At 38.9% G+C, this 13,904-nt stretch overlaps 1 protein-coding gene across 1 annotated transcript; it reads left to right on the top strand.

Moving 5' to 3' along the window:
• Positions 1–764: 764 nt before the first annotated feature.
• LOC121876599 (nucleoside diphosphate-linked moiety X motif 19-like) lies at positions 765–13,126 on the top strand. The gene is made up of 8 exons (XM_042381815.1): positions 765–821; positions 1,418–1,527; positions 4,377–4,464; positions 4,685–4,778; positions 5,460–5,658; positions 6,124–6,303; positions 6,640–6,847; positions 12,670–13,126. Exons 2-8 carry the CDS (start codon positions 1,456–1,458, stop codon positions 12,900–12,902), a joined length of 1,074 nt encoding a protein of 357 aa, XP_042237749.1. The 5' UTR covers positions 765–821; positions 1,418–1,455; the 3' UTR covers positions 12,903–13,126.
• Positions 13,127–13,904: the final 778 nt, after the last annotated feature.

Below are 13,904 nucleotides of genomic sequence, written 5' to 3'. Positions count from 1 at the left end.
CCACCTGTTCAGCCATACCTGGTACTGAAGTTCAAAATTTCCCTACCGACGCACCCACGCTAGGACAAAGAGCTCTTACCCAATAATAAGTCTCACCTCACCCTACACTCCCCAATAATAACGTTACCCTCACCCACTACTTCCACTAGCCAATAAGATCTCCCACACATGTGCTGCAGACTAATAAGTCTAAGAAGCGAGCAAATGAACACATTGGAGCGGGGACTGAGGAGGGAAAGAGCTTCTCCGCCCGAAATAAACAAGGAATGGGGAGACTTGTGACGTACAAAAGATAATAATACAGTATTGGAAAAATGACATCTCAGTTATCCTCAATATCCACCTTATTTACCCGAAATAATATAAGCTTACCTGTTAAACGTGGTAGTTGCAATGTTGGTATAGTTGATGATTTTCAGCACGTATAAAGTCTTTTCTCTTACACAAGTGAATCTATCTTATCAGTTATTTATCTTTCGAAAAAACGGTGGGAAGTTATATCACCCCTGTTTTTAATTTATGATAAACATCCAATAACTGAGGGTCAGCCTGGTCGAGTGGCACCATTACCAACTCTGATAGCCTTAAATATTTTTGAGTATTTAGCCCCTACATGGTTTATTTACATGAGAAAGCAATTGTACTTTTACTTTAATTACATAACAATTTTACTGAAAATGAATATTATTCTTGTTTTTTGTAATTAATATAATAACGATTATTATTAATTTGTATTTGTCATTATCATCATGATTGTTATTATTATTAAAGATAGTTTCGTTGTCCCTCGTCATGGGTCAGCTGATGCAGTAAGCACACAGGTAGCTGTCGACATCTTTTTCATTTTTACTTTATTTTTAACTTTTATATACCTGTAGTGGATATTTTGCAGAGACAGGCTAAGTTCCTATTAACCTTGAGTACGCTATGATTGGCTAAGTTAGGTTTCTTTGGTTGATTAGGTTAGGTTCTAGTAAATATCACCTCTTTTTATAATAAGAACATCTATAGAAAAAATGATTGACTCACGGCAAAATAAATAACAATTGCAGCCAGGCACGGTCAAATATATTTATCGCACTCGTGATAAAATAGCGTTTGTAGGAACTTGGCTGGTCTCCGAGATATGCTAGGGACTGTCAGTTGATTGAAAATATATCCAAAGGAGGGCTATCAGACTGCTGCCTGCACTAAGCACTTCATACTACAGACAGGCAAGGGGTAACCTAATTAAGGTGTATAAACATCTCGGGGCACTACTGAGTTCCGTGTCCATACCTAGAGCTGGCAGACGCCCGCCCCATGAGCGGTCATGAAGCCAGGAAAAAGTTAAGAAAAACAAGACACGGAAAAAACCTAACCTAACCTACGTGCAATACAATGCCTTTAAAACCTAACCTAATTTAACCCTGCACAGTATTAGATTCCTCCTAAGTCTTAACGACCATTAGAGCCATGGCTGGGAGGCATTGGCGAGAAGCAGCGTCACTCATCATTGTTGGACAGGGAGCCTCTGTAAATACCAAGGTACAGTACAGGTATTGACATTCACAGTTATACATCACCGATTTTCTGGTAACTGATGGTCCGGCACCTCGTTTAGTCCGGACAAAATTACTGTACTACAACATTCTTTGCAAGTACATTAATTAATAAACCTGTTTCATTTATACTGTACTAATAAACCTGCATCATTTATACTAATGTATTTCATTAACTCATTAAATTTACATTTAATATCTGTTTAATAAATAATCCTGTTTCATTGATCCTAATAAACTTGTATCATTTATACTAATGTATTTCATTTAATCATTTAATTCACATTTAATTTCATTTTAATATTTGTTTAATTTCAGTTTCTTGCAGTTCATGGTGCTTTAGAGACACAGGGGGTGTATAATTAATGGGTCAGAGGTGTACAGTATTGTTTAATTATTATTACGTGACTTCGGTTGGTCTAGCAAAACGGATAATCTGGCAAGGCTTTGGAACCAAGGATGCTGGAAAATCGGTGGTGTACCTGTATTACTTCATCTAGTATTGTCACCCTTTTTTTTTATGTTCACCTTCACTAGTTTTGGTTTCACGTTTCAAAACTCAGGTTCAGCTGGACTAATAAGAGATCATTTTGAGAGTTTCTTCACAAAGGAACCTTCTTAGGGTAATATATTTTCCTGTTTAGCGTGCTTACCAAATCACCTGTTTTTGCATTTACATTTTAAGTAAATATGTTGCCATTAATGCTAAAATGACACTGTCTAGCCTGAATAGTGACAACACTTCATAGTGTGACAGTCCAGTCCAGTACAGTACTAGTAAATAAATTGTTAATTGACCAGTAACTGGGAGACTTTCATGCAATACTTTTCTCCTCTTTGTTTCTGTTGCACAATATCTAGATCATCTTAAATAAACATGAAATACTGTATATGACAGTTATGTACTGTTATACTTAAGAGGGCATAAGACAGTACAGTATCTGCTAAGTGCCAAAATGGAAAATGTACAGTAATTAGGAAATTGTGTTAATAAAAAAAATCTCATTACTGTTCTGTACAGGATCAGGTCATTAGTCGCGAGGTTAAACAAAAATAACAGACGATGATGTTAATGTGGTGAATATATATATATATATATATATATATATATATATATATATATATATATATATATATATATATATATATATATATATATATATATATATATATATATATATATATATATATATATATATATATATATATATATATATATATATATATAATATTTCACCAGGTGAGTACAGACTAGTCTGTACTCACCCCTGAAGATGTGAATTACACGAAAGCTTGGGAACTTCGTGTTTCTTCTTTCCTTGTGGTTATCAGCATATACCTAGATCACGCGCACCTACAGTGATTTACTTGCATATATATATATACCTGTATATATATATATATATATATATATATATATATATATATATATATATATATATATATATATATATATATATATATATATATATATATATATATATATATATATATATATATATATATATATATATATATATATACCTAGTAACCTACATTGAGGGGGGGCAAAGAGTTAAATTTAATAAATCATAAATAAATACAGAAATGGAAAAAAAATCAAACAAAGATTAAGAAATTAATATACCAGTATGTTGAGTTTTCAAAGTACAGTGGTCCCTCGGTTAACGAACTCAATCCGTTCCAGCAGGTTGTTCGTTAACCGAAACCATTGTTTCAATGGGTTTTTGGGTAATTGGTTCCAGCTCACCAAAAATTGCCTAAATTCAACAAAAAAGGTAGAAAAGTACACTTACTTTGAGGTGTGTATGTAGAAGGCCCTGGATGATGATGATGATGATGGGAATTAGAATGGGGTGGAGGAGAAGGAAGAAGAGAAGGCATTGGGGTGGAAGAGAAGTCACCCATGGTGCCATTTCACCCATAAAATTTAAGCTCTTGGTGTAATTCAAGAGTATTTCTTTAAATCAACACTGCACTGCATTATATATTGTCAATATGTAAAATATATTTCAAAATGACCAATAATTTGCTTGGAAACACAGAAAAAGCGTTTAGTTGAAGAGAGTCTCAAGCAAGATGTTACCTCCAGTGAAAACAGAGAGAGACTAACGCCTGTTTGCTGTGTTAAGAGGCTGGATGCCGCGCATTAAACTAGTCAATTTACCTTCAATTATGTTCAATAATTGTTAAAATGACTAAAAAATTGAATATTAAACTTTTAAATTATTGAATAGTATAAACTTCTTGATATTTACTAAAATAGTAAGGAATTTAAGCCCTAGAACCGATTAATGTATTAGCAGACTGATACTAAAGCTGGTTGCCCGGCCAGTGCAAGCGAAAACATGTTGAGGTTTGTTCGTAAGAAATTCGTTAACCGAATTGAAGATTCTTATGGAAGGCAGTTTGTTAACCGAAATTTCGTGAACCGAGGCGTTCGTTAACCGAGGGATCACTGTAAGAGAAACAATTGAGACCTTGCAATTGTGTGTAAATGAGGCAGAAAATCAGTCAGATCAGTAACCTGGGATTTGGTCACAATTTATGTGATGCCATATGGCAGTAGCACCTCCCTGTTTGATAGCTACCTACTACCTAGTTAGGTAAAGTATGTCGATTGTGATGTTAAACTATAGGATGTAGTCTCTTTATTATTGCTGTAATTAAAAAGACTTATACAGTACTGTACTGTATTATGTTGATGTTATTTTAACTGATTTTAGTTTAGGCAAGAGCTTGGTTGACTATTTTAAAATTAATTGCTAGATTAGCATAAAAACATTTTCATCTTACACATTTCTTAATTATTGGTGAATTTATTCAAAATTTCAGATACAAAGATTCCGTACAGATTATGATCTACTTTTTCTCAAACGTAGTGGGAAGAGTTCTTTTCTACCAAATGCTTTTGTTTTCCCCGGTAAGTTTAACTTTTTTTTTTTATATTACTGGTTGGTATGATGTCATAACATGTTTGATAAAAACTGTACTGTACAGTATGAATGTGGTTTTTACTAGATTGGGAAGGGTTTTGTCAAAACAATAGCATACATATTGTACATTTTCACATTCTTTACAAATTATTCTCATCAGAGTTTAAAAAGCAGTAGGTAATCTTCACATGCTTTACTTATTTACAGGTGGTGTAACTGCAGCATCAGATTTTTCCCAGGACTGGCTTAATGTTTTTAAAAAGTGTGGCTACTCGGCACCTGACCTAAAAAATGAATTCAGGTAAAGACTGCACTAGAAGATTTATTTTTATTAAAGTTAGACCTCTCTAAGTCAGACTTCTGTAAACCAAATGCCAGATGAGTGCTGGCACACTGTAAATGTACAGAATAAAACCCACAAAGCCAGTCTTGCCAGCCACCACCAGCGATGTTTTTCCAATCCCAACATGGCCGCTGTGAGAGAAGAGTGGCTTCACTGTCCACAGTTGATGCCATCTCCTCTCAAAACTTCCTTGGGTCAAACTCTCCCCAAATAAAAATTCTGCTGGGTCATAATACCAGGGCTTGGACTATGATCTTTAATGTCATCTATCATTCAGCATTAGGCCAGATGACGAGAGAAGGTCTCACAGTGAACCATGACTGTCAAGGCTGGGTGGTGAAGAGAACAGAAAATTCAGTACTGTATTGGATTACATTATTAGTGGTGAAAATTTACTTAATAAGTCCAGCTTAAAGCCTCATACTGTGTATAATTTAGATTTTCATAATAAATACTACAGTAGATACCAATATACTTTACTGCAGTATACAGTAAAAGGAGGGGCTGGGAAATGATTACTATCACCTGTATTACCTTTGAAACAAATGAAGAAAAAGAGCATGGTTGGTACAGGTAACTGGGAAATAGAATTACTTTTTTGTCAATTTAGTATTTATTTTATTTTATTTTTTCCAACAGAAATCCATCACCACTTCCAGAGATTTATGCTAACAAGCCACCTCACTACATCTTACCAGAGGTTGGGTTCAGGATCACAGCTATACGAGAAACATTTGAAGAGTGTGGCTTATTACTTGCCACCCACCATCTTGGGAGTTCTCTTGACCAACATGAGTTAGAGCAATGGCGTAAAGCTGTCCACAATGATCCCTCTAAGGCAAGAACTCATACTCTAGCATTTCACTGTTTTTCTCTTGATCACCCTGTCATTGTTCTGTACAGTATATTACAACTTTCACATTAAATATGGGAGACTCATTTCTTTATACCTGTCCTGCTGTGGTCTTTCAAAGGTTAAGTCATGAAAAGTGTGACAAAACAATTAAAACTATTACAGTATAGTCCAGTACTATCCCACCTGTTCCTGGTCATCCCTCTGATTGAATTTTACTGTAATCAGATTGACTTCCTATAAAAGCTCTTTTTATCTGATGAATACAAACATTGTTGTCCCCACCTTGGTGTTGGCATTATTATTATTGTCTGGTTAGATTTTTGTGTGAAGATCAGTAGCCTTAAAATGAAAAGTGCTTTCATCCTTTGGAATACTGTATTTTTGTTATTTGTGCTATAATGACCTCAGATTCTACATGCAATTAATAATTGGTTTATTTTACTGTAGTTTCTGGCAATGTTTCAAGAGTTGGGTGGGTGTCCAGCAGTTTGGGATCTTCACGAGTGGATAGATTGGTTCACACCAATTAATTGGAAGAACCGGAGATTTGACACAGCTTTCTACATAACCTTCATCAAAAATATGCCAAAAGTAACCAGTGATAACAAAGAAATTGCTGCTGTTCAGGTAAATTTGATCATGTAGACTCGTAGAGGAATGAGAGATTGTGAGCCCAGATGTGGGTGATGTCTGCATGGGCAAGAGCCTTCAGCACATGGGCTCTAATTGTTTCAGCTGCTAGTGGCATTTGCTTCCACAACACATATGTCACTTTCCTCAAGTTAGAGTCGTTACTGTGGTCTGCCTGGAGATATATAATATTACAAAGTTAATGATACCCCATTTTCATTAACACAGATAAAGGTGGTGTTTAAAGAGTCCACAGGAAATATACTGTACAGTTGTGTAATGAGAAGCACTGTATGACAAGGGAAAAAAATTGATAGAAATTTTGGTTTACAGGTGTCATCCCCTGCAGCTATTCTAGATCAGTGGCACAGACAAAATTTGATGCTGCCTCCACCGCAGGTATATGAAGTAAGTCGCCTCCTGAATTTTCAACGATATGAAGAACTAAAAAGGTTTGCCTGCAAACGTGGAAAATTAGGATTGGAACAGTATTTTCCTGTGTGGATTAAAGCCACTGATGGAATTATTGCAGTCCTGCCAGGTTAGTGTTTATCAAAATATAGAGTTATCATTTTCATTGTTTTTGAAAAATTCCAGCAGATGGAACTTTGGAATGGAAATAAATTACATTGTCGAATTATTTTTGTCCACAACTGTACATGGTATATATTTTTCACGAAAATTTCTCTGCTGGCCACACAGGTTTACCTTTTTCCCAGGATGTATTCCCTTAAATATACTGTGCTCCACCACTTGAACAAACTGTATATTATCCCTATACAGGTTGTACCTCTCTAGTCCGGCAACCTCGGGACCTGACCGGTGCCGGACCATGGAAATTCACCCTTTTCCTGGATAGATAGTGACTTGTGCTTATGCTTGGAAGCACTAGCACCACTTTCTCTGCATCATGGTCTCTTTGAAGACATATTGAAGGGTAAAATGTCGTATAGTAGCTTCTCAAATTTCGCGAGTTTTTAATTCTTAACGTATTTTATTGGAACACACACACACACAAAAAATAAATAAAAATTTTGACGGCGGAAACTTGAATTTATAATAATAATAATTTACGGTTTATTGAAAGAGCTTGGCAGCCAGAAGGCTGAAAATATACAGTTACATATTTGGGGAATGGGTTTCGAATTACAAATAATATACAAGTAACATAAGTGATACAAATAAGATATATAATAACTAGATGGGGAAAAGCTCAAACTACAGTGCATTTCAACATAGTGACAGTGCAAGGAGTAGTGTTTACTGGGAGTGAATACACTGGTTTATTACAGGTTATTGATAATTTTTACAATGGTTGGGACTGGGCTGTTCTTATAGCGATCAGTTCGTGCACGTATGGGCTGGATGCGGTTGTGGTGTCGAACAGCAATTCTCGGGCTAGGGATCTCAGGTGGTAGTAGGAGCCGGTGTCGAGGATGGTGTAGAAGCTTCTTACCAAATTTGCAGATGAGGTCGTGGTGATGGTCAGTGAGAGTCGAAAGGGTCAGTGTGTTGAGCGCTTCTTGATATGTGGAGTAGGAAGGGGAGAGAATAATCTTGCATGCCCTCTTGCACTTTTTCTAGGTGTTACGTTGTGTGGCATTTAGAGAGGAAGACCAGGTGGGGGAGGTATAGGTGAGCTTGGGAAGTATGAATGTTGTGTATACACTGAGGAGCTCAGGTGCAGGAACTCCGAGGGACTTGAGTCGGCGGAGGAGGTGGAGACGGAAACTGGAGGATTTGACAACTTCACTGACGTGTGGTTTCCAATTTAGTTTGTTGTCTATGGTGACGCCGAGAGCTTCGTGGAATCTACAACCTGGAGTGTGTTCGGACCTAGAGTAATGGAAGGAGGTGGGACAATGTCGGAGGAGAGGTTGATGTGCATAACCATGGTCTTGGTATGGTTGATGGTGACATGGTTGTTGGTGGCCCAGTTTTGGAGACTGTTCAATAAATCCTGAAGGGCGGTATAGTTGGGAGCAGAATTGTTGACGCTGATCCCAATGGTGGAGTCGTCGACATATTTCCAGCGAGCAGGGGTTTCTCTTAGGGCATCATTGATGAGCATAAGGAAGCAGAGTGGTCCCATCTTGGTGCCTTGGGGGACACCAAGGTGAGTGACTGAAAGGTAGAGACAGCCCCTTGGAAGCGTACAGCTTGGCGTCGGTCGCTGAGGAAGTCTGTAAGCCATGGTATAAGACTTCTCCGAAGCCCGAGGTCAGTAGCTTTGTTGATGATTATTTTGTGGTCGACGAGGTCGAATGCTTTAGTGAAATCAATGAAGGCGACAGCTACAGACGTTTTTCGTTTCTTGAGATGGCGGTATATGTAATCGAGAAAGCTGACAAGACAGTGAGTGGTGGAGGAAGTTTTCATGTTGCCAAATTGCTGAGGGTCTACGACTCCTACAATATCAGCATAAGCCCAGTCGAACACAAAACTTTCACAGATTAGGCTGGGTATTGGGGTGATTGCAATAGGTCGTAGCTGATTTAAGGATTGTGGGCTGGTTGACTTGGGCACTGGTGATACATAAGAGGTCTTCCAGTCAGCTGGGCATCTGGCTTGACTGAGAGAAGCATTGATGATGGAGCATAGGGGTTTAGCAAGCTCCGGGGAGAGCTCCTTGAAGAGTTTCATTGGTAAGTCAATGGGGGTGGTAGAGCGTTTTAATTTTAGTTTGTCCAGGCGTTTTGCTACTTCGACGGGTTTGAACGGCCCGCCAACGTGCAGACGACATGCATAATCGTGTAAACAGCGTCATTTCTCTTATGTACAAAAGATTCATTATTGTTTATTACTGAATGTCTTTTTTATTGAATTAATGTTTATGTGTGCAAAATGAGCAATACAATTCATTAATAATACGTAGAATATTAAAACACACGAGGAAATGACACAGCATTGTTTTCGTTGATTACAAAACCAGTGACTGACTGGTTCTACATATGAAACTGAAGAAAATAAGACCTTGGTTGTTGTGTGGGGTTATGTGGTATTGGTTCACACTCAGGATGGGATGGAGAAAGGAAACTCACAATGTGCTCACTGTATACATATTATATTGGATGTACAATGCAGCTTGTTGCTGGGTAGGTAGCATGGTAATAAGCATTGAGTAGAGAGAGCTGGGTGGTGAGGGTGCCCAGAGGAGGGACACGCGGCTTGAGGGACGCCAAGGTCGCTGGCGGGAACGGTAGCCGCCAGGCTGCCGCGGAGGAGGAGGTGTTGCTTGCTGGTGGCATGGAGTAGAAAGAGGCTGGTCGCAGCAGTGTCAGGCCTTATAAGGCGGGGGTAGGCGTGGGTTGATAGTTGACCCCTGCTCCGTGGGCGGCGCTGGAGGCGTAGGCTGGGGAATTCGAGAAGGTTCGGTGCTTGTAGGGGAGGAATCCACTACAATACTCCCCTTCCCCTCTGGGCGCGGCTGGAGGTTGGCAGAGTTGCGTGCCACATGTGAGGCAGAACGGGACGTGCGTGCCACATGTGAGGCAGAACGGCGAGGGCGTGGATGAGCCGGCCGCTAGGGGGGGCAACTCTGTCTAGATACTCGGGATCTGTGGGAGAAAAGAGGGAGAAGGCGGGTTGTGGAGGCGATGAATGTTGTGCTTCCCTCGCGACAAGTACAGAGTCGTCAGATGCGCCTGCTGGGGTGTGTGGGCCTGGGTCAGGAGCAGGGGCTGCGTCAGCAGAAGCGGATGAGGGCTCGTGATAGCAGCTGGGTCCACGACAGCAGCAGGGTGCAGGACAGTAGCAGGGAGTACCCGAGGGAGAAAAGATGGGTGTGTGGGTCCGCGTCAGTAGGAGCGGCAGGGGGTACTGCCGGGCCGGGGGCGGCGTCTGAGGCGGGCCGGGGGCGTTGGGGTCGGTAGGACGTGGTGCTTGGGGCAGGAAGAGGAGCTGGTGTCTGCTTAGAGTAGCAGAGCTGCTCTAGGGGTCGGTAGGACGTGGTGCTTGGGGCAGGAAGAGGAGCGGCTGTCTGCTTAGAGTAGCAGAGCTGCTCTAGCGTGTCTAACCTGCGGTGTAGAGACAGTAGTTGTAGAGCCGATGAGAGCTGCCTCTGCGTGGGTAAGCCAGTCTTCCATGTTGCTTGAAGACTGGGAGAGTGATCAGTTTCTCCTCCATCCTGTGTGAGTGCGAATCTCCGGGGGTCACCATTTGTGGGGTTATGAGATATTGGTTAACACTCAGGATGGGATGGAGAAAAGAAACTCACAATGTGCTCACTGTATACACATTGTATTGGATGTACAATGCAGCTTGTTGCTGGGTAGGTAGCATGGTAATAAACGTTGAGTAGAGAGAGCTGGGTGGTGAGGGTGCCCAGAGGAGGGACACGCGGCTTGAGGGACGCCAAGGTCGCTGGCGGGAACGGCAGCCGCCAGGCTGGCGCGGAGGAGGAGGAGGTGTTGCTTGCTGGTGGCACTGTGTAGAAAGAGAGTGGTCACAGCGGTGTCAGGCCTTATAAGGGCGGGGTTGATAGGTTGATCCCCCGCCTCCGTGGGCGGCGCTGGAGGCGAGGGCTTAAATTCGGTAGTTCGCTGTTTGTGGGAGGAATCCAATAAGGTTAGTAGCTGTAGTAAAATTAATATGGTTGTTTTAAGTAATGTTATTTAATGTTAATAAATGGAACAAAAGAAGTAGCTAACGATAATGGTAAAGAAAAAAGAGAGATCGCGTATGTAAGTGCACACACGTGAAAACATATCGTCATTACTTTACATAAGAGTATGAAAGCAACATTTATTTACTGTTCACATATATTTTAATTAATGTTTCTGAATTTGATTTTATTGAATTAATGTTTGTGTGTGCAAAATTAACAATACAATTTATTAAAAATACCTGGATTAAAACACATGAGGAGACGAGACGGCTGCCGGCATTGTTCATGTTAAAGCTTACAAAACCAGTGACTGATTGGTTCTACATATAAAACTGAAGAAAATAAGACCCTGATTGTAGCTGTAGTCAAATTAATGTAAAAAAAATTAATATGGTTGTTTGAAGTACCTGTAATGTTATTTAATGTTAATAAATGGAACAATATAAGTAGCTAACCATTAATGGTAAAAAAAAAAGTGAGACTGCGCGTATGTAAGTGCGCACATGTGAAAACATATCGTCATTACTCTACATAAGAATATGAAAGCAACACTTATTTACTGCTCATATATATTGAAGGGTTAAACGTTGTACTCTGTATAGACAAGCAGAGAGAGAAAGAGAGAGAGAGCAGCCGAACTGCCGGATGTAAACAAACCTTAATTTCCCGCGGCGGTTTTTTTTTTACGGGGATTAGCCCACCCGGGCATAGGTCACTGACCCACATTGGGGCCTGAGGGGCAAAAATTTAATACTCCTGTAATAATAATAATAATTCAGATAAGTGAAAAAAAAAAAAAAAAAAAGCTGCCTATCTACCTATTGGACAAACTAAAATCGTTCCGGACCACAGAATGCCGGACTAGAGAGGTACAACCTGTATTATGTACTGTAGTTCTAAAGCAGCTGATCTCAATACAACAATTATTTTTCTGCAAGTCTTTTCCACTAGGGCTCACTACAGTGGGGTATGCTATAACGAAACGATCCTACTACGAATATTCCTATAACGAACAGTTTTACCTATAAAATTGAGAATGCTATAACGAACGAAACTCCTACAATGAACATTATTTAAAAAAATTTTTTTTTTTTTTTTTTTTTACTAATTTATTGGTTTTGTATTACAAGTATTAATGATATTCTTTATTTCAGGGGTTTAGATGCATATTTATGCACTTTTTTAAAATTTTTACAATTTTATATATTTTTCAGTGTTAAGTGGTTGTATTTGGGGGCCTGGAACGGATTAATCCTATAACGAACGAATGCTATAACGAACAAGGTTCTAGAACCAATTAGATTCGTTATAGCATACCCCACTGTATTGTCATCATCCAAGCACAGCCATTTCCAGAATCATTGATGTTGAGATCATTCTTTTTCATACCCCTCAGTCTAGATTCCCAGCTTCTAAGGAAGCCTAATGTAAGGGGTTTGGTATAAGTCAGGGATGCTTATGAAACTTTCAATTTTGTTGGACTGGAGCCCCCTTGTACATTGAAACTGGTTGAGAGACCTTTAATGGATTTAGCTACAAGTACTGTATACAGGTATACAGACTGTCACTCCAGTGACAGTGTTCATCGCCCTTCCTAATGGTGGAATAGGTTGTATGTAGGAGATTGTGTCCTAGGGAAAGGGACAAGCTGGTTTTCCACTCCCTACTTGGTCTGTGTAAGTCTCTCATGAACATTTATAAGGCCTCCCTAACCTGTTGTAGATAAAATATATTAATTCTTCAAAATCCATTCCTAGGTGATGATATGTATCCAGAAGACCCTGATTATCTAGGAGAAAAGGAAATCCTTCAAGTGGATTTCACAATGAAAGAAATGCGGGAAGCAGCGACACATTTAAACAGGCTAGAAACCAAGTCCCTCTATGAAGTATGTTGTGTTGTGAACATAGAACCAAAGTATGGACATGCTTCAGCTAAAAATTTTGCACAGGAACTATTGACATCACATACGGTACATAGTAGAATGTAAAAAGTACTACCCAGCTATCACAGTATTGATCTCTGAAGGTTGTAGTAAATGAGAATGGTCCATCAGTCTCAATCAGTATACTGTACCAGTAGGTGCAGAGTAGTGCTTGTCACATTAGTCACCAAAATTTATATACATGTAGTACATATTTTTCGAGATTTATTGTTTGATTAATCCCTCTAACCACATAAAAGGACCCCAATGGAAATAAACTTATAATGGTTTTCTTGAGCACTTCATATCCAGGTCAACTTATTGCTTACTATATTGTGGGGTATACTGTACCTGCACTATGTACATGTTGAACCAATATTAATATGAATGATAATTTTACTGAATAGACATCTAACTAACTGGACAGATTTCTTCTTCTGTATTATGTTGCCCAACATTATTGTCAAATGTCTTATAAAATATCACTTATTAATTACGTATTTATAGTGATCAATTTCTCTAAAAAAAAATCATATCTGAAATACTTGTACTCCTATCCTTGGTAGTAATCTCTTTCTTTCAGTTGCAGTATTTATCTCTTCCAGAATTTTCCATGAAACTTACATTCATTCTCTTACTAAAATCCTCATCCACATTTTTTCTATAAATTTTGTTATCTTTTTATCTTCAAGTACTGAGACAGTACTCTTCCATCAAGCAGCCATCATACCAAGTAAAATACAGTATCCCAGAACCCTAAGCCTCTGGGAGGCCCAGAAGAGGGGAGATGACATTTAAAACACTTTTAATTATCATCATTTACTAAAAAAAATTGTTTTTAACTCAGATCCTTAATCAGCATGTCTAAAAGTACTGGTAGCTTCCCTAAATAAAATATTGAAAAAATCATTTTGAAAAATTCTGGTGAAAAAGCAAGGTACTTACCTATTGTACAGGCATTCACCGATTTACAAAGGGGTTCCATTCCAAATAACCTTTCGTAAATTGGATTGCATTTTCCCTTTGACTTACCGGTAAATTAAAAAGGTTGAGATATGTAACTATGAA

This window comes from Homarus americanus, unplaced genomic scaffold, assembly GCF_018991925.1.
Source record: "Homarus americanus isolate GMGI-L3 unplaced genomic scaffold, GMGI_Hamer_2.0 scaffold28, whole genome shotgun sequence".
Classification (NCBI taxonomy): domain Eukaryota; kingdom Metazoa; phylum Arthropoda; class Malacostraca; order Decapoda; family Nephropidae; genus Homarus; species Homarus americanus.
The sequence above is the reverse complement of the archived record's forward strand: the minus strand, read 5'-3'. Positions and strand labels throughout refer to the sequence as shown.